This window comes from Salvia miltiorrhiza, chromosome 2 (assembly GCF_028751815.1).
Source record: "Salvia miltiorrhiza cultivar Shanhuang (shh) chromosome 2, IMPLAD_Smil_shh, whole genome shotgun sequence".
NCBI lineage: Eukaryota > Viridiplantae > Streptophyta > Magnoliopsida > Lamiales > Lamiaceae > Salvia > Salvia miltiorrhiza.
The window spans coordinates 49,406,698-49,434,066 of record NC_080388.1 but is presented as its reverse complement, the minus strand read 5'-3'; the positions used below and the strand labels follow the sequence as shown (position 1 = coordinate 49,434,066).

The 27,369-nt window shown below is 38.2% G+C and overlaps 4 protein-coding genes across 5 annotated transcripts; 2 read left to right on the top strand and 2 right to left on the bottom strand.

The window, feature by feature from the left end:
- The first annotated feature begins 439 nt into the window (after positions 1-439).
- LOC131011937 (cytochrome c-type biogenesis CcmH-like mitochondrial protein) lies at positions 440-5,872 on the top strand. Its single transcript, XM_057939842.1, has 4 exons — positions 440-518; positions 4,947-5,113; positions 5,317-5,448; positions 5,540-5,872. The coding sequence occupies exons 2-4, from the start codon at positions 4,973-4,975 to the stop codon at positions 5,723-5,725; spliced, it is 459 nt and encodes a 152-aa protein (XP_057795825.1). The 5' UTR covers positions 440-518; positions 4,947-4,972; the 3' UTR covers positions 5,726-5,872.
- On the bottom strand, positions 1,786-26,379 carry LOC131011936 (probable CoA ligase CCL8). Of its 2 annotated transcripts, none has more exons than XM_057939840.1 (18): positions 26,068-26,379; positions 11,516-11,685; positions 11,053-11,226; positions 10,618-10,774; positions 10,453-10,541; positions 10,090-10,158; positions 9,923-9,976; positions 9,698-9,805; positions 9,520-9,618; positions 9,335-9,427; positions 9,161-9,238; positions 8,985-9,083; positions 8,796-8,886; positions 8,435-8,497; positions 8,146-8,325; positions 7,998-8,041; positions 7,864-7,925; positions 1,786-2,385 (listed from the first exon to the last, which is right to left on the bottom strand). In XM_057939840.1, exons 2-15 carry the CDS (start codon positions 11,663-11,665, stop codon positions 8,243-8,245), a joined length of 1,407 nt encoding a protein of 468 aa, XP_057795823.1. In that variant the 5' UTR covers positions 11,666-11,685; positions 26,068-26,379; the 3' UTR covers positions 1,786-2,385; positions 7,864-7,925; positions 7,998-8,041; positions 8,146-8,242. The 2 variants fall into 2 exon arrangements, with proteins under 2 accessions (XP_057795823.1, XP_057795824.1); XM_057939841.1 differs by lacking the exon at positions 26,068-26,379 and adding an exon at positions 25,859-26,031.
- Positions 13,806-18,041, top strand: LOC131011935 (uncharacterized). The gene is made up of 5 exons (XM_057939839.1): positions 13,806-14,316; positions 14,469-14,542; positions 14,659-16,921; positions 16,999-17,073; positions 17,166-18,041. The coding sequence occupies exons 3-5, from the start codon at positions 15,008-15,010 to the stop codon at positions 17,928-17,930; spliced, it is 2,754 nt and encodes a 917-aa protein (XP_057795822.1). The 5' UTR covers positions 13,806-14,316; positions 14,469-14,542; positions 14,659-15,007; the 3' UTR covers positions 17,931-18,041.
- LOC131009656 (uncharacterized) lies at positions 18,625-22,550 on the bottom strand. The gene is made up of 3 exons (XM_057937068.1): positions 19,578-22,550; positions 19,029-19,473; positions 18,625-18,926 (listed from the first exon to the last, which is right to left on the bottom strand). Exons 1-3 carry the CDS (start codon positions 22,548-22,550, stop codon positions 18,625-18,627), a joined length of 3,720 nt encoding a protein of 1,239 aa, XP_057793051.1.
- Positions 26,380-27,369: the final 990 nt, after the last annotated feature.

Below are 27,369 nucleotides of genomic sequence, written 5' to 3'. Positions count from 1 at the left end.
TTTTTACAAATGACTTCAAAGTTCATGCCATTTTTTTGTATTTTTTAATGTTAATGTCATTTTTACAAATGATTTCAAAGTTCAGGCCATTTTTGCAAATGATTTCAAAGTTTAGGCTATTTTTTTATATTTTTTAAAGTCCGGGGCATATTTACAAATGACTTCAAAGTTTGGACCATAAACTACAATTAACCCTTTTTTTTCGTCGATCCTCAGTTCCGTTGGTTCGGTCCGGACCGAATGCTCACCCGACAATAGTCTACATGTCATGTGTTTTTAGCTATCGGGCCTCATTTTGTTAAAAAGCTATAGATCGGGACCTTTTTGTGAAACGTTGAGAAGTTTATGGTTGAAAGTGTAAATTTTCCCAAATTTAACACACAGAAAACGCGAGTTTCCGCCAGCCACGTTTTAGAATTGAGAACTAAAACTCCATTGTTAAACCCTTTCATTGTAATCTTCAGCTCACAACTCTTTAGCCCTCTCCTTTTTCTTGTCGATTTCTGAAGAGATCAAAGGTAGTTTTCTGCATCTCAAATTCTTCTTCTTCTGCCTCATATGTTGAAAAAAAATTCTATCTATAATTCTCTTTGGATTTTATTGGAAAATCTATCGAAAAAGAATTGTGCTAAGCAGTTTCGGTTGGAGATGGCCTAACAGGAAATTGGAATTGTATATGTCATGGAATAAGATTTTCTGTTGTGAAAGAACAACAAATTAGTGAGTGTTTTGAGGTGTATACGGATTTTTGTTTGTCGGCTTTGCTTGATATGCATTCTGCAAGACGATTGAATGAACTCTTTTTCCAAATTTATGTTTCAGTTTTTGAAGCATTCGGCCTAGCATATCTGACTGAGAATGTCTTTTATTTGAATTGATTATTCACTTATTATATGATTGAATGAACTTGAAATTCAACTCTTTCAATTCAGCTCGGCTCAATTCCACTAGAAATTTCATATGTTAGCCGCCCCTGATATCTAGTGTGGAGATCAATGCCTAGCCTTTGCCATGACTCAAATAGAGAAAGAGTCAGTGATCACTAATTTATTAGCAATAAAAATACCGCAACTAACACGGTGTAATTGTAGTATAAACAGTAATCGAATATCGTATCCACAGGGACTGACACAACGAAATAATTCTAGCTATCTTCTAAACAGACTATAACAGTAGACAGGCAACATAAATAGGAAGGTGAATCAAAAACTAAATTTAACAAAATAAAATCTAAAGAGCAGAGAAATAATGATAACTAAATCAAATATAAAGAAAACTCTGACCCTAGGGATGTACTTTTACTAATTAACTACATCATTTAATATATTGATTCAATTACCAATCTAATCCAACCCTGATGAGAGATCACAGAACTATTCACAAGCTTCTCTAACGAACACCTATGAAAGTAGATTAATTTACCCCCTTTTACATTCAAGATTCCAAGGAATAAATTAACTCCCAAGCGTACACAAAGAATAGCTTCCTACAGTTTCACTTATCCCATTCAAGTGTCAAGGTTACTACTATAACATGCATTCATGAATCGGCTGAACAATTATCGCATTCAAGTCTCCAAATCGAACAACTACGCATGTAAATTATTGGCCAAATAATTCACAAGAAATTAAGCACCAGGAATCATGAATCACAAGTTGGAGGGCAAATTGATATCAATAAATCATACACACATAATTAATCAGCTATGTACAAACCCTAGGTTCAGATTTACGAACTAGCCAGACATCGTAAAATAAAACATAAACATAATTAAAAAGAACACAATTGAAAGAACTGAATTATATAAAAATTGAATAAGAACAATTGTAGCGGCTTGAATATTCAATCTTGTGGAAATCCAATCCAAGCAGTAAAAACTGGAAAGCAATAAATTCTAAAGCTATGAAATTGAAAAATAAAAGTTGGGAACTGAAAAAGGAACCCAAAATAGGTCAAAAGAAGACCTATTTATAGTGTCAGGGTAAAATACAATATTTGGAACCCAGAAAAACTCTAAAAAACGGAAAATCTCGCAAAACCGCCCATTTCGGCGACCAAACTCGGCGATCGCCGAGTTGGTCGCCGTTTTTGGGCTGAAAATCGGCGAAATTCGGCGCTCGCCGAATTTAACGCTCGTAGTGCAAATTTGAAACAGAGATTTTGGCGGTCGCCATTTTGGTCGCCGTTTTTGTTCTTCAAAACGCCCATTTTCAGCGGTCGCCGTTTAGGTCGCCGAATTTTGACTGCTGCGCGCGACGTTTTTGTTTCGGCCATAACTTTCTCGTCCGAACTCCTATTTATGATCCGTTTGTGCTCACGAACTCGTATCGAGACAATCTACAACTTCTATTTCAGCACAGTTTTCCAAATTCGAACTCAATAAACCTGAAATTTCCTTCAAAGTTCGAGTAAGAATCATGTTTCACAAGATAAAGCAATTTAAGCACAAAACAACTATCAAACACTCAATTTCCTATAAAATTAACATCATATGAACATTAAAAACCATGGAAATATGAGTGTTATCAACTCCCCCAAACTTAAGCCATTGTTCGTCCTCGAATAATGAGAATAACACAATCAATAACACGAATGGGTAAGAAATCTAGCTCATCAATGCCTCCGAAAAATAAAGAATGATAGAATTCTCAAATCCTCAATAACCAAGCACAAAATTCACCAATAAACACAACCTATAGCAAAATCAACCTTGACATTCCAAACAATTGAATCTCACAAGGTATGTGTATCACTCAACTCTCAATTTGATGGAACGGACGTGTATACTCTCATCGAAATTCAATACAATGTAGATCACTTACCATAAGCTTGCCAATCGTCTACAATCTCCATCGCTAAAAGTGTGCCAAGACTAAGATCAAATAGGTCTTTTTCTTCGGGTTATAATGTAGGGACATTGGTTAAGGTAGGGAAATATAGGCTAAGTGACTTAAAATAATTTAAGAACACCAACCTTATAGCTTCACAAATCAAGTATGGAATAAATTCCATCTTCCACCCAACTATATCACCATAATCAACACAACTCAAGGGATTTAGTCATCACAATACAAAACTAAACACTCTTTTATGCTCTCCATTTATTTCCAACAAACAAAGTCGATTCTCTAACAAATTTCTCAATAAACACTCGACTTCACACCTTTTCTTATTCTTTTTTTTTCTTTTTTTTTTCTTTTTTTTTCAACAATTTTTCTAGAGCTTATAAGAGTAAATAATAACACAAAATCATCCCTTCTTTTTCATGACCCATTATGAACATTCACCACACAGAGATCCCCATATACTTCATCACCCCCTATCATCCGGCTAAAGAATAAAAGCTAAATAGGTTCAAAGTGGATAACAAAGGATAAATTTTTTGTTAAGGACAGTGTTTGGGAAAAATTGTGGCTAACAAAAGATGACCTAAAATCATCTCCTAATCCTGGGCACAACAGCAACCTCAACACAGAAACCATGGCAAGTTCTAGAAGATCACCACAGAAAGTCAGCTTTGAACTAACATATGAGAGAATATAGGAATTATTTTCTTTGCCATGGCTCAAATAGAGAAAGAGTCAGTAGGAAAAGAAGATTGTTGTGTGAAGGTCTCTCGTTTGTTGCATTTATTAGAAATACCTGCTAGGGAAGTGGACAAATTGTGTCTTTGCTGACTGAGCGTTCAGGGGTGGGGGAAAGGAATAATTTCAATTATACTCTTGGAGGGCTAGTAGAAGGGCGAGAAAGACCGATTTTCGCCTACAATGGCAATTGGAGTTCCCTTGATGTTGAAGGTGCAATAATTGCTACATGAGATATATCTGGGTTTTTGGATAGCCTATCTCTGTCCATTTTTTTCCCTTGAGCATACCCCTACTTGGCTGCATTTTGGTTTATTTCTTTCAATGTGAAACTTTCTCTCATCTACCTTAACATGATCGGGTTTAATCAAGAAAAAGGCATTAAAACATAACATTTACATTTCATTATAGCTGTATCTAGGGCTGTCAAAATGGGCCGAAAATGGCCCGGCCCGCCCGTAGTTTTGGCCGGGCTGGGCTAGGATTTCCAAGGCCCAAAAAAAAACCGAGCCTCCCTGGCCCGGCCCATGCGGCCCGCCGGGTCAATCGGCCCGCGGGCCAAAAAGCCCGCCGGGCTTTCGGGCCTAAATCGGCCCGTCAGTATAGAAGGTGAAAATTTCAAAAATTTATATCTCCTCCCAAATTCCACTAGGCCAATCCCAATGAACCCAACCCAATCTAAGTCCATTTCTTCAATTGACGACAATGACGAGTCGAAGTCTAACTTAGGATTTAAATTAGCAATCAACAATCAATATTAAATTATTTTTACTTGAAAGATTTATTTATTTTTTATTATTTTTTGTGGTTGTTATTTGATTCCAGTTGATTTGATTACTGTATTAATTAATTTGTGAATAAATCATTTTCAGTTTTTGTTGTTTTTGCAATTAGTTTTTGTTTTTTACTTGTATTCATATTATTTACATTTAGTTTTAGTCATATTTGTTTACATTTAATTTTAGTCAATTACGTAATTTAGATGTAGATTGTTTAAGGCCCTTTTTGTTTCATTGAATTTGTCTTCATTTTTTTTCTTTAAATTTGATTTAATTTATTAATTTTTGGAACTAAAAAGAAAAAGAAAAAAAAATATAAATTTTGGCCCGTTTTGGCCCGACCCGCCCGGCGGCCCGTATAGGGCCGGGCTGGGCTTCATTGTTCAAGGCCCGCCGAAATTTTGGGCCGGCCCGACCCGGCCCAAAAAATTGCCTAGGCCCGTTGGGTTGGGCCGGGCCGGCCCGGCCCGTAAGGTTTGACAGCCCTAGCTGTATCTATACTTAAGAATTCATTATTTAGATTTGAATGGTGGCTTTAGGTATAGCTGAAATACATGTGTTCTCTGTTTTTTCCATATCACAGAGCAGTTGTATTGGGGTGAAAGGTTCATGGAGAATGAGGATGAAGTGAGAAAGGATCGTGTGGTCGAAGCACGGGCCAGAAATATAAGCCACAATGTGCGGTGCACTGAATGTGGTAGTCAATCTATTGAAGACTCGCAAGCTGACATTGCCATTCTCCTCCGCAAGGTGCCTCTTCTTTCTGTGCATCTCATGTTTTTGCTTCTTCTTCGCTTAGATACTACTGTGTCTGTAAGATGAGAAAATGGTGATCTTTTATCTGGAGCTTCATTTGGAAAAATAGCTTGAACTTGCTGTAGGCACTTCTAGCTTTTGTAAATATACATTCTTTGTGGACATTGACTTTAATATCTCTTGCATTTCTGTGTAAGTTAATACGAGATGAAATTCGGTCTGGTAAAAACGACAAAGAGATCTACAAGAAGCTGGAGGAAGATTTTGGTGAGACGGTGCTTTATACACCAAAATTTGATATACAAACAGCAGCTATATGGCTGGCACTGGTTAGTTGATTGATACAATGAACTTCTTCTGTAATTTATGTTCATCTGCCCAGCTGCCTCACTAATGTCGACGATGGAAATCTGAAAACAGCTGACACTTACTGGTGGCGCTGTGGCGATATGGGCGTTCAATAGGTACAGGCGAAAGAATAATGTGCACATTATGGCGTTAGACCTTGTCCGAGGAGTCCCATTAACACTGAAGGAGAGGGAGACCATGTTTGAGCTTCTCACTCCACCTTCTACCAGATGGTGGGGAAAATGGCTTCCTCGATGACTTGAGAGTGTCGACTTTGGATTCTGTTGCAAACTAGATGATAGAAAGAGCAACAATCCCTTTGGTTTCTCTGTTTGAGCAAAGCCTTACTTTGTTGATGTACTTTTATTAATCATATTTGAGTCTTATTGGCTACAAATGGTAAAAGAATAATGATAAATACACATAATATGTGCGCACATAATTGGACTTTTTTGTCATTTTACATATTTTCGTAAAATAAGGAATTCTTTTTATTTTATTTGAAATTACAATTTACATAAAGGGCCATGAAAATTATTAAGGAAATGATTATCCATAAATCTTTCCTTAATAATTCAAAATCATATTCCTTTCAAAGTTCAATTATATGAACGGGATCTTAAGAATAATTAGTACAATCCCACGTCAAATAACTACAACAAAAAGTCAGCTTTGAACTAACATATGAGAGAATATAGGAATTATTTTCTTTGCCATGGCTCAAATAGAGAAAGAGTCAGTAGGAAAAGAAGATTGTTGTGTGAAGGTCTCTCGTTTGTTGCATTTATTAGAAATACCTGCTAGGGAAGTGGACAAATTGTGTCTTTGCTGATTGAGCGTTCAGGGGTGGGGGAAAGGAATAATTTCAATTATACTCTTGGAGGGCTAGTAGAAGGGCGAGAAAGACCGATTTTCGCCTACAATGGCAATTGGAGTTCCCTTGATGTTGAAGGTGCAATAATTGTTGCATGAGATATATCTGGGTTTTTGGATAGCCTATCTCTGTCCATTTTTCTTTCCCTTGAGCATACCCCTACTTGGCTGCATTTTGGTTTATTTCTTTCAATGTGAAACTTTCTCTCATCTACCTTAACATGATCGGGTTTAATCAAGAAAAAGGCATTAAAACATAACCTTTACATTTCATTATAACTGTATCTATACTTAAGAATTCATTATTTAGATTTGAATGGTGGCTTTAGGTATAGCTGAAATACATGTGTTCTCTGTTTTTCCATATCACAAACGTTTAGTTTAGGATTAAAAATTGATTTTAGTTTTGATAACTACTAGATCCAGCATGATCATGCACCATCCTTTCGTAGTTATTGTATGACCCATCATCCTCATCCATTACTTGGTAATTACTAAGTCCAGCATGTTCTGTCGCCATACACATCGGTGCTTCCCCGTGATAAACCCAAGTTGTGTAATTGTGGACAAATTCACGCCTAGTAACATGTTTTCTGACTGTAGGTACAGATAAAAAGGCTTCATTGTTACACTTCTTACACGGGCACCTAATGTTACCTACTCCATCTGTATACGCCGTTTGATTTATCGCATAATCAAGGAAACTCTCCATCCCCGTTTCAAATGCAGAACGATAATTGTATCCCGCATACATCCACATGCGATTATCACTCATTCTTGCAAATTCTAATTGAAAATAAATAAATAAAATATCATAAATTACTTGAATCAAACGAAATTTCAACAGCATAACCCCACTATCCTAACTACCAAGTGCTCGACTCTACCAGCAGCTATAGTGATCATAGTGGTCCTAATTTACTAAGCTTATACTAGGTCTACCCGGCCCCCCAATGTCGAAGCAATAATACAATACATATAAAGCAATAAAAAATAAAGTAATAAAATTTAAAACAATCATTTGTTGGGAGAAGATCCTTAAGAAATAATCAATTTCTATCCCAAAGGGAGAAGATCCTTAAGAAATTGATTAAATCTATCCCACAATATATAATATCATATCATTTCATGATAAACACATACTAGCATACTTAAAATTCAATTAATCATACTTCATTTAACAAAATTATTTAACATAAATAAATCTCTAACAAATTCATACTTAAAATTAATCATGCTTTATAATTAATCAAACTCCAACAAATTATTAATTAGATTGTAAAAACAAATTTAAAATTAATTTAACTAATTAAAATTAATCATACTTCACATATTATAAATTAATTAAAATTAATCAAATTAACATTAATTAGATTCTAACAAAATAATATTAAAAAACAAATTTTAAATTAATTAATCATACTTCAAATATTATAAATTAATTAAAATTAATCTAATTAATATTAATTTTAATCTAACAAAATAATTAATAAATAAATCAAATAACGAAAACGAAAGCGTACGGTAGTGGTCGGCGGCGGAGCGGTGGCGATGGCGGTGTCGGCAGCGGCGCGACGTCGTTCAACTGAAATTTTAAAGAAATTAATAAAATGAGATGTGAATAAGTGAGATAAAGACAAAGAGAGAGAAATAATACCTGCAGGTGGCTGGCCGGCGGCGGTGGACGGACGATCCCTTTATCTGTAAAACCAGCAGCAGTCATAAGCACACAACGATCCCTTTTAGCTTAAGACGTTTATCAAAAGATACAAGAGTGCTCTATTTATCATGTGATCGAATGATACCTTATACGGTGCAAGTTTCTCTTTTGCCCATGTGGACAGTTCTTCAAGAGATAGAGCCGGCTTCAACTCCTTGTCTCGTTTTCTTTTAATCTCTGAATCAGGTATAACTATAGCCGTTACAGCTTCCCCATAGGCTTTGTCGGGCAACCCCAACACACAACACTCTGAAATAGTTGGATGCTGCACCAGTAGAGTTGATTAAGTGCCAAGCGATAAATCTGAGTTGAGAAGAGCATTCTGGAAATTACTGCAACACGTCAGTCTTCAAGAAAAAAGATGAGAAACAAACCTCTAAAAGAACTGCGAGCAGATAATTTGTAGCCACCAACCTTCATAATATCAGCATTAGTACCTGAATTATGAAACACCATAATTAGGTAATCACTTCTACCACAAGATTGTAAGCAATTTATTGATTTGGCAATTAATTTCTGCATAGAATAAATTTAAAGAATGCACTGCTAAGCTTGTAAAAGATGAAGAATGTAAGTGCAACTTCTATGTTGCAATTTCCAAAAAAGAAAAGAAAAGAAAGGCGACTCATTATCTGAGCCCTGTTTCAGTATTCACAGCAACCATGGATGCATGTTAAGTCATATCATAGTACAAACCCTTAGAATTGAAAGCTTTGAGAAGTTTAACATGCTTACGTCCCAAGATGACATAGTATCCATCTTCATCGATTCTGGCAGCATCTCCAGTTTTGAAGAAACCACCATCAATAAACGACTCCTTAGTCACCTGGAAACATCTCACAAAGAATTCGAATGAGAAAACGGGTCCTCTTTTATCTAGGCCCTGTTACATATTTTGTAATACTCGTGAGTAGTTCATAATACCTCGGGCAGCTTCCAATATTCCTTGAACAATGAAGGACTTTTAATGTAAAGCTCGCCAACCTCAGCGTCTGTACTACCATCTTCTGCAAGGATCTTGGCCTATCACAACAAATGCATTTTGAGTATGTTGTTTATTTTAAAGAAATAAGCAAAGCATCACACTCAAGACTGCTAACCTGCACACCGGGAAGAGGCTTGCCGACTGTAGCCCCCTTCCGCTTGCCATGTAGGGGATTCGATAGTGCCATGACAAACTAGAAATTTTAAGACATCAATGTAAATAAGGAGTTGTTCATCAGGATCCTCAATTATAATCAACCTCAAGAAGTGATTGTGTAGATAGCACTGACCTCTGTCATGCCGTACCGTTCCAGAAGGCGGTGCCCGGTGATAGATTCCCACTGTTGCATAACTGGAAGAGGGAGAGCAGACGAGCCACACATCTGTCAATCAAGAAAAACACAATGAGTTCAATTACTGGTTTTACTACTTATTTTTTTCATGGTTTCACATCAAAAGGGAAAAATTGGCCTACCATGAGACGCAACTTTCTTGCAGCTGTAGCAGAAGCAGTTTGTAGTTCGGGATCCATCGATTCATACCCTTGTATTAAACGTGTGTACATAGTTGGAACCTAGAGAAGTCAAAGGCAGCTAATATAGCATTATCAGAGCGACAATTTTCTACTTGATGCTGTAAAAGGCTCAACTTACTCCGGTGAACACAGTTATAGCATCTTCAGCTTTCGTTTGGTCATCTGGGTGAGATTCTCGCCATCTCTGCCAGATTCCCCTTACACTGAATTTCGGCATGAATTCAACCTTTTAAAGAAGAGCATAAAATACATAAGGCATCAACCAACAGAAATTGCATTATATGATGGAATCAGCAAAAAAGAGGCCTCAAAATTTATACTGATGGAATTTCAAGGGTGTTACCAATGAACCAGCATACAGAGGAGCAAGCAGCGCGTTAAACAGTCCGTGCACATGTATAAAAGAAGTTAAGACCAACAAGGAACACTTGGAAAGCATAACACTTAACAATAACTAGCTGATAAATGGAACATCAAACTAATGGAAGGAAAAACGCATTAATGGATATGATGTAGTGGAAGGCAGTGCAAGAATTGATCGTCGGATGTGTATCCCCAAGCATCTGATAGCATTTGGACCTGAAATCACAGCGACAACCAGAAGTTCTATGTGTTGTAAATGTAAAACGGGATACAAAAATTCAACTTCAAGTATTTTCCAACTTATTAAGATGGATATGATTGGAAGATGGCAAGTTCTGGAAAAGAAAAAAAGAAGTATGTGATAATAAAATTATGACGGTTATCATGATAAACTCCAGTGAAACAGGAATTTGCGGGCATGAGAGAGCACTACATACCAATATGTTCAAGGATCGATAATAGCATACCAAATTGATTTCCCAAGAGGGAAACACGGGGTGCAAGCAATACCTGTGCTAATATACCTTCGTGTGTGTGCACAACTCCTTTAGGCTTTCCTGTCGTGCCACTTGTATAAATGATCAACGCAGGATCATCTCCTATGGTAAGGCACCAAATAAATCACTGAGTTCACTAAATAGCAGGCAGAATAAATCCATATGAAGGCAAACACACCACTAATCGCCTGAGAAACTTCAGTTTCCTGTGAATTTGTGCGATCAACTCCAGTTGATGAAACAGGAGGAAGGAGAGATAATTGAGAAGACGTCTTGGCTGCAACAGCTTTCATTAGTTCGTGATGATCTTCAGTACTCAGAATCATGGTAATATCCTATATCAACACAAGATCCAGAATATTACTGATCATATGTACACTAAATATCATGTAATTTTGTTTAGTCTTTGGCAACAAATTTGATTAAAGAACGATGACCACAATGCTATTACAACCCTCTAGTAAATGTGGCCCAGAGCTAAATATATGCATAAAAGTACACAAGGTCAAGAATTGTATACTTCAGCGCTGGAAATATCTAACTTTTAGAACGCCAATCTAGAAAGTGGGCAGAGCTAGCAACATATTAGAATACATGATGAAGATAGACGAACCGCATCATTCATCACATGCAGAAGCTCTGCTTCCGGGTAGCTGAGTGCAAGGGGAACCGCAACACCTCCACTGAACCATGTTCCAAGCACTCCAGCAACAAACTCGGGAGAAGGTTTAGCAACAATTCCAACCCTAGCTCCAGCAAAATGGTTGTTTTTCCCAGGGCTATTGACCTACAAAATAAGCACTTATACATGGTATCATAGTCATTTCACAAACTCCCCACATCAAGAAGAAAAAGAACCGAATTATAGGATTCTGATAATAATTCCCCAAACACATCTGAAAGGCTGTATTCAGAATGTTACTTCCATTATAAGTAGAACTTTTACCATTTATTCATCAAATGCAAAGAAAGTGACCTTTACAGAAAAACCATGAAAGATGCATATATTACCGAATTCGGCAAAATCCGCAGCCTAAGGACTGAGTGTACGAGGCAGAAAATACATTTCTACTCACAGTTTTTAAATCAGCACTGGATAACAAGTTAGATATGTTCTTAGCAGATTCAACCAGCTGATGATAAGTATGGCTTTTTTGATCAGATCTTATTGCAATACTATCTGGAGCTGTAGATCCTCTATGGGAAACTTTCTTGACCAGCTCCATGACTATACTATTACGTGTATCTGCAAATTAAGAGCGGAAAAATGAGACAAAAATCTTAAGTTCAAACACCTCAGATACTTCACCAAACAATTCAAGAAACTTATAAGAGATGCTTATCAAAAATCCACATTGAAGATAAAGAATAGCAATTTGTCAAGAATGTAGACAGCAACATGAAGTGACTTATCTTTGTACTAAACCATCCTTATCCCATATTAGAATCCATTAGTTTATTGAATAAAGTGTTCATGAAAGGTAACCCTGACTAAGCTGAACAACCACAAATTTGTCTATTCATAATTCTCTAAATCAATTCAAGCTCAAGCTAGCCAACTAATCATGAATTGCCAACTAATCATGACACAGGATTCTAGCCAACTCTACATTTCTTCAAGTTCTTACATATCATAAACTCACAACCAAGAAGCGGTAGGTGATCAGAGATTACAAAGCCCTTTCAAAAAAGAAGAAGAATAAAAGACATGCAAATCAATTCAAGACCTCTTGTAAAGTATTCAATTTAATGAAATACAAAAATGTGTACAAATCCAAAATATATGGATTGAAATGAATTTGTTGCGGGTTGCGATTCTCTACTTTAATCCTCTGATTCTCCTCTTTAAACTTCTTCAAATCCTTGGAGGGAAATATAATTTCTTAGTCTCCTTGAACTTGAATATTGACTTGAATTTGATTTGGTAACGATAATTCAGAGGGCTTCTACCTTATTTCTGAATCAAACGTTGATTTGGATGAATTTGGTGAAGAACTCTTTGATCTTCTTTGCAGAATGCCTTTAAACTTCTTCAAATCCTTGGAGGGAAATATAATTTCTTAGTCTCCTTGAACTTGAATATTGACTTGAATTTGATTTGGTAACGATAATTCAGAGGGCTTCCACCTTATTTCTGAATCAAACGTTGATTTGGATGAATTTGGTGAAGAACTCTTTGATCTTCTTTGCCGAATGCCTTGATTGTTGGAGATGACTTCGTCGTAGAGAATTACTCCTTCAATGTTTGAGAATATTGACTTGAATTTGATTTGGTAACGATAATTCAGAGGGCTTCTACCTTATTTCTGAATCAAACGTTGATTTGGATGAATTTGGTGAAGAACTCTTTGATCTTCTTTGCAGAATGCCTTTAAACTTCTTCAAATCCTTGGAGGGAAATATAATTTCTTAGTCTCCTTGAACTTGAATATTGACTTGAATTTGATTTGGTAACGATAATTCAGAGGGCTTCCACCTTATTTCTGAATCAAACGTTGATTTGGATGAATTTGGTGAAGAACTCTTTGATCTTCTTTGCCGAATGCCTTGATTGTTGGAGATGACTTCGTCGTAGAGAATTACTCCTTCAATGTTTGAGCTCTCAAATAATTTATGTGTGTGTTTTCTGACTCCACAAATGACCCATATTTATAGGTGAAGAATGGAGTGGGCTGTGGGCTTTGGCCTGTCATTTTGGGCTTTTAGGGCTGAGGTGGCGCGATTTGATTGGCTTCTCAATATTTGTATTTATCTACATAAAATACTTAATATTTTATGTAGATTTTCCACATGTCAATTTCTAATTGGTCAATAAATCCACATAATCAAATATTAATTATATATTTATTTAATCTTGGAATAATATTTAATTTAATTCCAAAATATAAAATAAAATACATAATTTCATATTTAATTTATAATTTCCACATGGCATGATTTAATAGGCTATAAATTTGATTGCCTACAAATTGCCCCATCGAGACTTGTTCATAGACATCTTGTCTTTGGAAATGGACGAGTCTCGAACTTATTTAATAGTTTAAACTCATATTAAAGAGTTCTTGAATTTGAATTTGAATTTGACTTTGTAAATAGTTTATACTCATATTTAGGAGTTCTTGAATTTGAATTTGAATTTGACTTTGTAAATAGTTTATACTCATATTTAGGAGTTTAAATATATATATATATATATATATATATATATATATGAATTATACGCCTTTAATTTTGAATATGGCACAAACAAATCCATCAAAATTATTAAGTTCTTAGATGGGCCCCATATTTGATTTTGCTAGCCCAATAGTGGCATAATCCAACATGAACTTTTTACATAAATCACGCAGGCTCATGACATTTAATGGCCAAATTGATTATCAATTCTCTTTTTAATTGAATTCCACTCTGAGAAGCCCACAATATAAATAATTTGTAGGAATTCTTTATGAAGTTTTCGCATATCAGATGCTTGAATGGGAAGTTATTTTGAATTTGATATCTATCTTTTTGTCTAGATAACCATCAGACGTGATCTTGGGAGAATTTATAAGAACTGTATTAACGCCTTCTTCAAGTATGAGATATATTTGTATATCTAAATCCACAGCAGTTTGGTGCACAAGGACTTCTTATTTGTTCAAGTTTCCTTGTCTGACTCAAACACTTAATTGCGGTCTTATAAATAGCTGGCATATTTCTTCATCGGTGATCAACCATTCTTCGTTTCTTGCATCTAAACTGATTTGTAGGTACTGTAGAAATTGGTGGAGGTGCTATTCGGCCGACGTCAGTTTCGATCACAAAAGCTGCTTGCATATCGTCGTTTTTTCTTCGTTCAAGCAACAGTTTATTATTCTTTGATTTTGAATTTCTGGTGAGTTCTATTCTTCAAAGCTCTAAGGAAATCAGTTTATGCATTCTATCCTCCAGGTGTTCGATGAATTGTCTGTGAGAAAATCCTACGATTTTTTTTTTTCACTTTCTTGAGATTGTCTCTTGCTAATTGTCTCTTCTTTTTTGTTGCAGAGACGTAAAGGGAAGCTTGAGATTGCTGCTGCAAAACCTTGGTTTTCCTTTAATTTCTCTTCTTGGCATTTGAGGTAAGCTACCCTTCATAGTTGCAAGAATTTAGCTTTGATGTTATGCACACTACATGTTTGGCAGAATGTTAGAGAGAAGAAATTCTTTTCTTTTACCTTGATTTTTTTTTTTGTAGGAGTTGGAGACTTTGCACGCGTCAATTTAGGGAGCTTTGCTTGGCATCTTTGGAGCTTTTGCATCCATCAATTGAGGAGTTTTGCTTGGAGCTTTGGAGCTTTGCACCCATCAATTGAGAAGTTTTGCTTGGAGCTTTGGAGACTTTGCATCCATCAATCAAGGAGTTTTGCTTGACGCTTTTGGAGCTTTGCACCCATCAATTGAGGAGTTTTGCTTGGAGCTTTGGAGACTTTGCATCCATCAATCAAGGCGCTTTTGGAGTTTTGCACCCATCAATCAAGGAGTTTTGCTTGGCGCTTTTGGAGCTTTGCACCCATCAATTGTGGAGCTTTGTTTGGAGTTTTATTATGGTTTACTTCACGGATGTTCGTGTCTCCAATCAAGATTATTTGGTGGTTTTGGACAACAAGGAGCAATCAACTGGCAACGGAACGCGACTCAAAGTGCACAAACCATTGATTGGTCATTATGCTAGGAGATGGCCTAAATTTGCAAATCCTTTATACAAAGCTATGTGGACCCGGGAGGTTAGGCTGACCAAAACAACTGTGGCTTGGACTTTGGAGGCGGCTCATCATCAACCGACTTTCGAGGTGACTCCCTTATTGACTTTGGGTCGACGGATCGCCGAAGGGAATGCCAAGTGGAGGGATAACATGCAATTTTTTGGAGAGTTTCGCTATAGCAAAGGATATTGGGAGTGGAGTGAAGATGTCCTTAGCCGATTTGCAAGCGAGCTTCGAACTGCCGGGATTTACGACCCTGTGTACGCTTCTCTCTTCACCTATGATCGCAACACCGAAGTGATGAAGGCGTTTTGTGAAGCTTGGTGTCCGACAACCAACACATTGTTAACGTCGAGCGGCGAGCTGTCCATTTCTTTGTGGGATCTGCAATTCTTGTCCGGCCTTCCCGCCATTGGTCGACTTTATGATGAGGTGGTACCTTGCACGAAGGAGCTTCTTGGTGCCACTCAGGATGGGGATCGATTTGTTCCTATAAGCTGCAAGCATCTTCTCCACGCCTACCATGCTATCGGGAATGACAATGGGAAAGCTCCAAGATGCTCGGTCACAATTGAGGAGTGGATCAAGTTTTGGTCCAAGAAGAAGTCAAGGTATCAACCACCTCCACCACGCAAGGAGAAGAAGTCGGTGCGGTCTAAAGCCACACACAATCCTACCGGCGAGTTTCGAGCTCACGAACCATGGTCGTCCGTCGAGAAGGGTTTATTTTCGAGGCTTAGGATTGACGAGAGTTATTGGGACGAGACTTACTTGGCGGCGTATCTTGCTTGTTGGCTTTGCTCTTTCGTTCTTCCCGAAGGTGACGCTACATTGATTAGGCCAAGCACATTTAAAATGGCGTGCATCATGGCAACTCAACAAAAGGTGGCTCTCACTGTTCCCGTCTTGGCTAGCATCTTTCGAGGTTTAAATAAAATTTCAGATTCCGTGGAGCCTTTTCGACTTCGAGCAGCTTTTCCCGCCCATTTCGTCTACGCATGGATGGCTTATTACTTCAAGACCCATTTTCCACTTGAACGAGACTCTTGCACTCCCAAGATGGTTCAATACTCGGGAGAAGGAGGTGCGAGATTTTATGACGATGTGAAAGCTCGCAAGCAAATTCATAAAGGTGATCAAGTTGCATGGAGTTGCACGATGTATAGTTGGGACAAAGACATCTCTTTCGTTGATGATGAGAATGCAAAGGAGTCCGAGTTTTGCTACTTCATGGCTGTCCGTTCCAACTATCTAACTCGGAGATTAGAAGATGGTTTTGTTGTTGAGCCTTATAGTCCACATCGCTTTAGTCGCCAATTTGGGTTCTACCAAGTAAGGCCGGGTGTGCTTTCTCATAATTTCCGAAAAGCTTCCTTGGAAGATGGTCTTAAATATTGGGATACAACTGTGCTGCGTAAGTCTATGTCCAAAGCTCTTCTCCCTTGCGTGCCTTCGACCGCGAAAAAGCATTTGAGTGTGGATTACAAAGATTGGTGGAGTCAAGTGTATAAACGCTCATTTGAAGAAAACGTGATACATGCTCCGCCAAAGACGAGTGGTGTCTCAAAGGATCGAGACAAGACCGACCAACTTGCCCCTCCCAAGGAAAAACGTAAAGTGGATGCGGCTCCCTTGGATGACGTCAATAGTAGCAGCGATGAGCGTCATTGGAAGAAGAAACGTGTCAAGCCCGTGGAATTTGCTAATGAACATTCTCAAGGTGATCATCATGATTCGAGTGCCACTGTGACAAAGGTATTTCTTAACCATTTATTTGTTATATGTTAGCAATCCCTCTTCTTTATTTTTTTTGACACATTTCATTTTTTTAGACGCATGACGAGGTTCTTGAGGTTGTAGCGGAAGCCCAAGACGATCATCGCAATCCTTCTTTTGTTGTGGATGAGGTATTTATCCATCATTTCCTTGCTCACATGTTGACATTTATTTTTTTGTTGTTCCCTCTTTGGATTGACATATACATATTTTGCTCTTCCAGGCACGTGAAGAGGCTTTTGACGTTGATGCCGAGGAAAGTTCGCAGGATAACTTTGAGTCTATTGAGGGTGATCATTTGAATGCAAATCCTGTTCTCAATGAGAAAGCAAGTGCTGCACCCGCGACTAAAGTTGGAGCCAAGGTTGGAGCTAAGATTGGGGCTAAGATTGGAGCTATCTCTGAATTCAATAGCACGAGTATTTTTGATACTCAAATCAGACTATGTCTCAAAAATATTTGGGGTGTTCTCCGTGACAAGATAATAAGGACGCCAACACAACACTTATCATCTATTGAGGAGGAGGTACGAGTTGGCATTTCTCGTATGAAGGGGTTGTCACAAGACTTTGATCTTTCTCATCTTGAAGCTAGTATCGACACACTTTTTATCCGAGCTGCTACATATGACACGGCAAGGTCGGCATCTCATGAGTTTGGGGCGAGTTCGGGGCAACAATTTCGCAACAACAAGGCTCGCCTTCATGATGCTCGGGTTAAAGAAAATGAAGAGATTGCTCAAGTCAAAGATATTAAGAAGGAGCTTGCCGAGCTAGAGGAGCGGAAAGATGCGTTGACCAAGTCTTTGAGGGATCATAGTGAAGTGCTTCAAACAACTCGAGATGAGATCACGGGACTTAATGGAGCAATTGAAAAGTACAAGAATTCCCCTCTTATTGATGATGAGATAGTGAAGAAAGAGAAGGATTCAGAGCGTCTCTTGATGGTTGCTCAAAAATCATTGGAAGATCAAGACCCATTTGCCTAGCTTTGTTTGGTTTATCGCTACTTTTTTTTTTTTTTTTTTGCACTTTCATTTGGTTGTTTCGTCGTAGTAAACACTTATGCAATAAAGTATTTGCCACATTTGCTTTCTTCATGATCTTCTCAAAGTTTATGCATATTTCTTCTTGTATCATTTCATTGATCTAAATAATTAATCATAATCATTGAATCTAAGCTTGAATGATAACAATCCACTTGAAAAGATAACTCCAAATTATGACTGAACTTAGTAATATCTAAGCTGCCTACGTACCCTTTTGAAATGGATCAAGTCAAAACGTAGTTCAAAGATCAACTTGAATTTTGATTGGAGGGAGGGGGGGCGTACACAGTTTATACTCTTGCGGGCCAGGAGTGACTATTTATTTTACCACTATATAGACAAAGTGGGGCATATAATAGTTTAACCACATAATTTACCTTTTGGTGGGAGAAGTTTAGCAGTTTAACCACATACACTTTCTTTGGTGGATGCCGTACATAGTTTATACTCATATGGGCCAGGAGTAACATGCAGTTTAGGCTCATGCGTCATGGAGCTATCTTTTTCTTTTTTTTTTTCTTTTTTTTTCTTCTTTTTTTTAGGGATAGTAGCGCTTCAAGAACATCTCATTTATGGGTCCAACTCTCACATTGTCTTCCGAAAGCAGCTTATATGCCCCATTGGTGTAGACTTCTTAGACGACATATGGGCCATCCCATCTTGATACAAACTTGTTTCTGACCCGACGAGTGGTGATAATCGGCCTTCTTACTGCAAGGACCAAATCTCCAATTTGAAAAGAGCGTGGTCGTACCTTCTTGTTGAAAGCCTTTGACAATCGAGCTTGATAGCACTCCAATCTTTGTTGAGCTTCCAGTCTTTTCTCATCCAATGCTTCTAACTCTCCCAAGCGTAGACGAGCATTTTCTTCTTCGGTCAAGCCTTCTTGTATGGCAATCCTTAGCGAGGGAATCTGCTGTTCGAGAGGAATGACAGCTTCCACACCATACACCAATGAATAAGGAGTGGCTTGTGTTGGAGTTCTATGAGTTGTTCTGTACGCCTATAATGCTTCTCCAATCCTTTCGTGCCAATCACGCTTTGTCTTCGCAACCACCTTCTTCAACAAATTGCACAAGGTATTGTTGAAAGCTTCCGCTAATCCATTGGCAGGCGCATTATACATAGATGACTTTCGCTGTTTGAACCCAAATTTCTCACAAAGTTTATTTATCAACGTATTGCTGAAAGGCGTTCCATTATCAGTAATGATATATCGGGGAACTCCGTAGCGATAGATGATGCGGGTCTTGATGAAATCAGCAACAGTTTCTTTCTTTACTTCTTTTAGGGGTAGTGCTTCAGCCCACTTAGAGAAGTAATCAGTCGCAACCAGAATGTATAAGTGTCCCCCTGATGATTTCGTCAACGGGCCAACAACATCCATGCCCCAAGCATCAAATGGCCAAGACGCGACTGTAGGATGTAGTGGCTCAGGTGGCTGGTGAATAAGGTTTGCATGGAATTGACAAGCTTGGCACCTCTGCGCAAAATCCAAGCAGTCTTTCACCATGGTTGGCCAATAGTAACCCATTCTTTTGATTCGGAAGTGTAATTTAGGTCCCGATTGGTGAGCGCCACAGATACCAGAATGCGCTTTTCCATAGCTTTAACAGCTTCTTCATTGCTTAAGCACCTTAGGAAGACTCCATCAAATGACCTCCTATAAAGTGTTCCTTTAAAGAATATGAAACGAGTGGCGCGTCGCCGAATATCAACTTTTCTATGTGGATCACTTGGCAACTTGTCGTATTTCAGGTAATCTACCAACAATTGGCGCCAATCTTCTTCTTCTTCTATCTCGAAGACTTCAACAGCGTTGGTTTCATTTTCTTCACAATCCTCATCTTCGAAGACAGGTGGTATGACCCAACTTTCGCAAACTGGTATAGCAACTTCTCCTCCAACCATGGCTATTGTAGAGGCAAGTTTCGCCAATGCGTCAGCTTGTTTATTCTCACTTCTCGGGACGTGCTCAAGTTCGACATCCCCCAATTGTCCAATGAGTTTTTGGGCATATTTGACATATGGGAGCATATTCGGTTTCTTGACTTCATATAATCCAAGGATTTGATTCACTACCAATTTGGAGTCTCCATAAACCCTCAAGTGTAGCTGCTTCGCATCCATTGCCATTTCCAAACCAAGGATGAGCGCTTGGTATTCTGCTACATTGTTTGAACAATTTTCGGTCAAGGTGAAAGAATATGGCAACACTTGTCTTTCTGGTGACACGAACACAACTCCTGCACCAGCTCCATCCTGGTGAGATGCTCCATCAAAGTACATTGTCCAAGGTGGGGAGATTTCAATTGCAAGTGCGTCTTCATCTGGGAGATCGTCAGTTAATTCCCATTCTGCGGGGATTGGATGATCTGCCAAAAAGTCAGCCAATACTTGCCCCTTTACCGCTTTTTGAGGGACGTAGACAATTTCAAATTGTTGCAACTGGAGATACCATCTTGCAAGTCTATCGAACAAGACTGGTCTCGACATGACGTACTTTAACGGGTTTGCCTTGGAGATGAGCCGCACCGTATGAGCTTGGAAGTAATGCTTAAGTTTTTGGATGGAGAATATCAAAGCCAAACATAACTTCTCAATTGGCGAATAGTTCAACTCATTTGGTGTCATCGTCCTACTTAAGTAGTACAGAGCATTTTCTTTCCCGCTTTCATTGTCTTGTGCGAGTAGTGCATCCATGGAGCGTTCTTGAGCAGCGATATACAGGATTAAAGGACGTCCTATTACAGGTGCGGCCAGAACAGGAGGTTTCATCAAGTATGCTTTGATGTTATTGAAAGCAGTGCTGCATGACTCATTCCACTCAAAGGGTATGCCCTTCTTCATGATTCGACTGAATGGTTGACATCGCCCGGCTAGATTTGAGATGAATCTTCGCAAGTACGCCAATTTTTCTTGAAGACTTTTCAAGTCATGGATGTTTCGCGGTTCAGGCATTTTCAATATCGCATTGATCTTTGCTTGCTCAATCTCTATGCCTTGGTGGCGGACGATGAAACCAAGAAATTTTCCAGACTTCACTCCAAATGCGCATTTTAAGGGATTCATTTTGAGTTGATACTTCCTCAACCGCTCAAAGACTATTCTCAGATCTTGCAAATGGTCATTTCGTCTTCTAGACTTCATTACCACGTCATCCACATAGCACTCAATATTTTTGTGAAGGATGTCATCAAAGATTTTTTGCATGGCTCTTTGGTATGTGGCACCAGCATTTTTCAATCCAAACGGCATAACTTTGTAGCAATAAATTCCTTTGGGAGTGCGGAACGCCGTTAATTCTTCATCTTCTGGCGACATAAGAATTTGATTATAGCCCGATGATCCATCCATAAAAGATAGTGCCTCATGTCCCGTGGTCGCATCAATCATTAACTCAGCAATTGGTAGAGGAAAATCGTCTTTAGGACATGCTTCATTTAGATCTCTAAAGTCGACACACACTCTAATCTGTCCATTCTTCTTTCGTACTGGTACAATGCTAGAGATCCATGTTGGGTACTTGACTTCTCTGATAAATCCGGCAGTAATGAGCTTGTTCACTTCGGCTTCAATTAACGGCACCAACTCGGGTCGAAATCGTCGTTGCGTCTGCTTGACGGGACGTGAATCCCTTTTGACAGCCAAATGATGTACAACTATCTTTGGACTTAACCCTGGCATTTCTTTGTATGACCATGCAAATATGTCTTTAAATTCTTTAAGCAATTCAACATATGCGCATTCCTCATCTTTTGTCAATAATGCACTAATGAAAGTGGGTCGTGGCTCATCAATGGTACCCAAGTTAATCTCTTTTAGCTCATCAATGGTGGACTTAACGCCTTCTTCAAACTGCTGAGGAGCCATCTCAGCGTCTTCTTCTTCCATGTTCACCTCTTCACTTAGGGTGATATAATTTGACGAGACGACTTCACTTCTTTGCTTGGGGTCTTCAAAGGCTATGCATGTCTTTATCGTTTCATCCATTCGTTTCACACGAATTATGCCCTTCACGTCACTCGATCTAATTATGCCATCCCTGATTGATTTGTCTTGAACCATGAGAGAAGCAATGTTGGTAATGTAATAGGATGATGCCACACTTTCCCTATCTTCATCATCCTCAAGAGTCCTTGTTTTAGAAGAGTCCACACTCTCTCTATCTTCATCATCCTCAAGAGTCCTTGTTTTGGAAGAGTCCACACTCTCTCTATCTTCGTCATCTTCGACTGTCTTTGTAAAGATAACAGTTTTCATCTTGGCTTTCAATTCTCTTCCACAAGAAACCGACAATGTGGTGCATCTTTTCATACGAGAAGGCACAAGACTTCGTAACTTTTGAGTCATTTGCAACTCATCATTTCCTTTTGGTGCACCATGCTTCATCTTTTTGCCTAGCCTCTTGAAAACCGATGTTCGCGGGACCTCTTCATAGTGAAGCCTCTTGAAGGCAGATACTCGCTGAATTGGCACTTCCCCCTCGACAATATGGTTTGTAGTTGCTCTTTTGATGGCAATGCGAATGGGGTTTTGATGAGTGAATCCCAATCCCATCTTCGTGTTTTAACCAACTGGAACATTCTTTTTCAACATCCTTTCGCTAGTGTTACCATCATGCTCTTTCTTACTTGTGGTTTTTGTAGGAGATTCTGACTTGGAGCCTTTCTATGGGTCATATCCAGCTTTAACAAGGAGTCCATATGCTTTTGGACCGAAACACTTTGTGATTTCACAATCAGATAGTTCTCCATACTCAATTGCAGCGCTTTGTTTTGGTCGAACAAATCCTTCCAGTGGTGGAGGCATTGGCTTTACAACATCAATCTTAGTCAATGGCATGGTAAGTCCTTCTAAAGATTTGGTGATGGGTAGTTCTGGCTTGTTCTCATGGCTATCTTCTGGCCTTTTCAAACTCTCAATTTGGACATCATTCACAACTTTTGCCTTTTTCATATAGTACTTCGCATCGGCCAAATATGATTCAGCTTCTGTAAAGGGCTTATGATCACCAATTATCTTCTTCATTGCGCCATCTCGACAATACTTGAAACATTGATGCAATGTTGAAGGGATTACGCCATTTTCGTGCAACCATGGTCGACCAAGGAGCATGTTGTAAGACGTCTTTGGCGTCAATTACTTGGAACAATGCGGTTGAGTTCATATCTTCAATCAATAAGTCTAACCTTATACTGCCCAGAGCTCTTTGTCCTTCGTAGTTGAATCCTTGGATCATCAACCGACTACTTGAAAGCTCGCCCACTTGAATTCCCAACTCATTAAGTGTCCTTAAGGGCAAGATATTGACCGCAGACCCTCCATCGATGAGTATCCTGTTTACTTTTTGCTCATGAGTGTAACAACTTACAAATAATGGCCTATTGTGAGGTTCAGCACCAAGTTCCAAATCTTCATCGGAGAATGTTATCGCGAAGACATTCTCTTCAACAACATTTGATTCAACTCGATCTTTCTCTTGGCATACCGAGTCATGCAAGACTTCCACATATTCCACCATATTGTTAGACTCAACGGTGACAAGATTTGCGGTGGTGTTGTCCTCCTCAAGCGATATCTTTCCTTGTCGATCCAATTGCATAACTTTATCCTTGAATATGAAGCAATCATGTATGGGATGTCCAACCAGTCGATGATATTTACAGTACTTCAGATCATCTGTCTGTCCAGCCTCATTCGGCCGTTTCATCTCTGGCAATTCAATAAGTCCTTCTCTAAGTAGGTCATCAAATATCCCGGAGACGTCAGAGTCTAGAAAAGGATATTGTTTTTGCTGCATTTCTTTCAAAGTAAGCTTTCTGTGCCCCACGTCTTGAGGAATTTTCTGCTTGTCATTTTTGTTGTCATCATTTCTCAAGAATTTGACAGAGGTTGCTTTTACTGCCATTGACTCTTTCTTCGGGGCCTTATCAAAAGACTTAGCTCCCTTCTTGAATTCCTGCTTGTCCTTGAATTTGCGGGACTCTTGAAGTGGTGGTCCTTCAATTCCGCTTGCCGCCATACTCAATTCCATGTCATGAGCTCTAGTGGCTAACTCTTCGAATGTTCTTGGCTGAATTCCTCGCAATATGTATTGTAATCCCCAATGCATCCCTTGAATGCATATTTCAATGGCAGACGATTCTGACAATCGATCCTTGCAGTTGAGGCAAAGGTTTCTCCACCTATTGATGTAGTCAATCACCGGCTCTTCTTTGAATTGACGAGAACTGGTAAGTTCCACCATGCTGACAGTTCTTCTAGTGCTGTAAAAGCGGTTGAGGAATTCGTGCTCCAGTTGTTCCCAACTATCAATCGAGCTTGACTCTAAGTCTGTATACCAATCAAAAGCATTTCCCTTAAGTGAACGAACAAATTGCTTGACCAAATGATCTCCATAGGTGCCAGCGTTATTGCACGTTTCAACAAAATGAGCCACATGCTGTCTAGGATTGCCCTTTCCATCGAATTGTTGAAACTTGGGAGGTTGATAACCAAGAGGCATCTTTAATTGATCAATTCTTTTAGTATAAGGCTTAGAGTAGGTCATGGTTGACTTGGAGCTGCCACTAGCCTTCATTGTTCCTTCAATGAACTCCTTGAGTTGATCAATCTGAATGAAGCCATCGGAAGAGACTTCAATGTTTTTATGAGGTGTCTTTTCTTCACGGTGCTTCTCAAATGACTCTGAATCATCGCTCTCCTCATCCTTTTCTTCATGTATTCGACTTCATTCTCCTTTCTCTGAGATGAGCTTTGAAATCTTAACGTCTTGCTCCATTATATGCTTGTTCATGTTTTCGACAAGCTTAGCTAGGCCAGCAATTTGTTCTTCCAGAGTAGAAGCGTTTGTCACCATGACGGGAGCTTCAAGGGAGTAACTCGCGGTTGAATGATTCTCCATTGCTGAAGCAGACTTGGAAATCTCCTCCAATTGCCTAGCTTTCCCTCGCGTGATAACACCAATATTCTCCAAAGTGATGTCTAGAGCAGCACTTGAAGCTTTGTTCTCCATTTGAATTTGCTTGAGTTCTTGTTGGTGAAGAGGAGAGATGAGAGGTAGAGAAGTCCCACTGGGCGTTCCAAAATTTGTAAACACAAATTTTATTGTATTCAATTTAATGAAATACAAAAATGTGTACAAATCCAAAATATATGGATTGAAATGAATTTGTTGCGGGTTGCGATTCTCTACTTTAATCCTCTGATTCTCCTCTTTAACTTCTTCAAATCCTTGGAGGGAAATATAATTTCTTGGTCTCCTTGAACTTGAATATTGACTTGAATTTGATTTGGTAACGATAATTCAGAGGGCTTCCACCTTATTTCTGAATCAAACGTTGATTTGGATGAATTTGGTGAAGAACTCTTTGATCTTCTTTGCAGAATGCCTTGATTGTTGGAGATGACTTCGTCGTAGAGAATTACTCCTTCAATGTTTGAGCTCTCAAATAATTTCTGTGTGTGTTTTCTGACTCCACAAATGACCCATATTTATAGGTGAAGAATGGAGTGGACTGTGGGTTTTGGCCTGTCATTTTGGGCTTTTAGGGCTGTGGTGGCGCGATTTGATTGGCTTCTCAATATTTGTATTTATCTACATAAAATACTTAATATTTTATGTAGATTTTCCACATGTCAATTTCTGATTGGTCAATAAATCCACATAATCAAATATTAATTATATATTAATTTAATCTTGGAATAATATTTAATTTAATTCCAAAATATAAAATAAAATACATAATTTCATATTTAATTTATAATTTCCACATGGCATGATTTAATAGGCTATAAATTTAATTGCCTACACCTCTAAATGCAAAATTCTCACTGCATGAATCAAAAGCTACAACAACATCCACCTATATCTGAAATCCCTTGCAACTCCAAGCAGCACCTATCTCAACTCCCTCAACCAGAGAAACAAAATCCCACAACACAAAAAGGGCTGAAACAATCAAGAATGAAATAATCCTCTCAATTCTCAATTATGCTTTTGAGGCACAACTATCACTGATCAAATGTCATCCACTATCAAGAAAAGGCTAGATAAAAGGCAAAGAAGGATTACCAGAAGAAAGCAAGCGAGCCTGAGAGGAAAAGTTTGAAACTTTAAGAGGAAAAGAAGTCAAAGAATGCAAGAATCGGACAGGTGATTAGGCAGAGCAAGGGCAAGAGCTGGCGCTCAATCGGACCATGTGGTTGGTTGTCTTAAATACGCCCATCTAATTAGGTGGTCTGAATATTAAGGAAAATATCATTTAAGTATTTTAATAGTACATGGCGTCCCACTCCATTCTTGCCGACGGCTACGTGGGCTTCTTCAATCTTGAATCTTTGGTGACGGGTCCTTGATTTCGTGAAGGGGAAAGCTTGCGTTTTCGAAAATGAGGTTTTGAAGTGGCAGTTTGTGAGGGCTTTGGCTTTAGGTCGAAAAGCAGTAAATTTTACTCGGTTAACTAGTGTATAACCCGTCGAAATTCGACGAGACATTAAATTTTGATTTAAATTATTTAAATTATTTTTAATTAATTTAACTTGATGTAATAGAGTTTACGTTATATTAATTTCAACTATATTCGTCAATTAAATGTTCATTTTTTGCTAGAATAATAGAAATACTCTTTTATATAAATTTTGTACAATTTTTTTTATATTGACAGATAAAAATTAATTTAAGATCTCGTATGCCATATAAGCATCATCCCATCTCAACTCTATAAGATCAGAGGATCATCAAGAACTCGAAAGACAATATTTAACTTTTGAACGCCAAACTTTTGAGGATTATCTCGTCTCGTCTGGACCCTGAAACAATATATCTGACTTTTATGCATCAATCGTTTGAACATAACTATTTGATACTTTAAATATCATAACTTACTTCTAAACATTATTTTCATTAGGAGCTTGAAAGACCAGGACTGATTTGTGAGATTATACAATCTGAAGCTTATAAGATCATAACTAACTTTTAAATATCATATTGTATGAAGCTTGAAAAACCATAATATGATTATGTGCATCATCTCATTTGGAGTTTAAAATACTATAACTAACTTCTAAACATCATCTTGTATGGAGCTTGAAAAACCATAACATAGTTATGTGCATCATCTCACTTGGAGCTTAAAATAGAATAACTGAATTTCAAGCATCATTTCGTTTGGAGTTTGAAAGAATAAAACTGGCTAGTAAGCATCATCTTGTTTGAAGTTTGAAAGACCATAACTAAGTTTTGAGAATCATCTCGTCTAAGGCTTAAAAAAATTGATACGAGATTCAAATTATATTATATCAATTTATTTAGTATTTCAATTGATAAATTTTAATAAAAAAATCAATGTGGGATGAGAAGATTTAGATAAATAAG

What these genes read in the sequence shown, in the direction of transcription:
- LOC131011937 (XM_057939842.1), top strand. Translation starts at nt 4,973, where the DNA reads ATGGAGAATGAGGATGAAGTGAGAAAGGATCGTGTGGTCGAAGCACGG. An exon ending in TTGCCATTCTCCTCCGCAAG is followed by an intron (nt 5,114 to 5,316) that starts GTGCCTCTTCTT and finishes TTTCTGTGTAAG; the next exon opens with TTAATACGAGATGAAATTCG. An exon ending in CAGCTATATGGCTGGCACTG is followed by an intron (nt 5,449 to 5,539) that starts GTTAGTTGATTG and finishes ATCTGAAAACAG; the next exon opens with CTGACACTTACTGGTGGCGC.
- LOC131011936 (XM_057939840.1), bottom strand. Translation starts at nt 11,665, where the DNA reads ATGGAGCTGGTCAAGAAAGTTTCCCATAGAGGATCTACAGCTCCAGAT. An exon ending in CTCTGTATGCTGGTTCATTG is followed by an intron (nt 9,806 to 9,922) that starts GTAACACCCTTG and finishes CTTCTTTAAAAG; the next exon opens with GTTGAATTCATGCCGAAATT. An exon ending in ATACTATGTCATCTTGGGAC is followed by an intron (nt 8,498 to 8,795) that starts GTAAGCATGTTA and finishes TTCATAATTCAG; the next exon opens with GTACTAATGCTGATATTATG.
- LOC131011935 (XM_057939839.1), top strand. Translation starts at nt 15,008, where the DNA reads ATGGTTTACTTCACGGATGTTCGTGTCTCCAATCAAGATTATTTGGTG. An exon ending in CGAGTGCCACTGTGACAAAG is followed by an intron (nt 16,922 to 16,998) that starts GTATTTCTTAAC and finishes TCATTTTTTTAG; the next exon opens with ACGCATGACGAGGTTCTTGA. An exon ending in CTTCTTTTGTTGTGGATGAG is followed by an intron (nt 17,074 to 17,165) that starts GTATTTATCCAT and finishes TTGCTCTTCCAG; the next exon opens with GCACGTGAAGAGGCTTTTGA.
- LOC131009656 (XM_057937068.1), bottom strand. Translation starts at nt 22,550, where the DNA reads ATGGGATTGGGATTCACTCATCAAAACCCCATTCGCATTGCCATCAAA. An exon ending in CTATGGAAAAGCGCATTCTG is followed by an intron (nt 19,474 to 19,577) that starts GTATCTGTGGCG and finishes GATTTTGCGCAG; the next exon opens with AGGTGCCAAGCTTGTCAATT. An exon ending in GGTGGTTGCGAAGACAAAGC is followed by an intron (nt 18,927 to 19,028) that starts GTGATTGGCACG and finishes ATGGTGTGGAAG; the next exon opens with CTGTCATTCCTCTCGAACAG.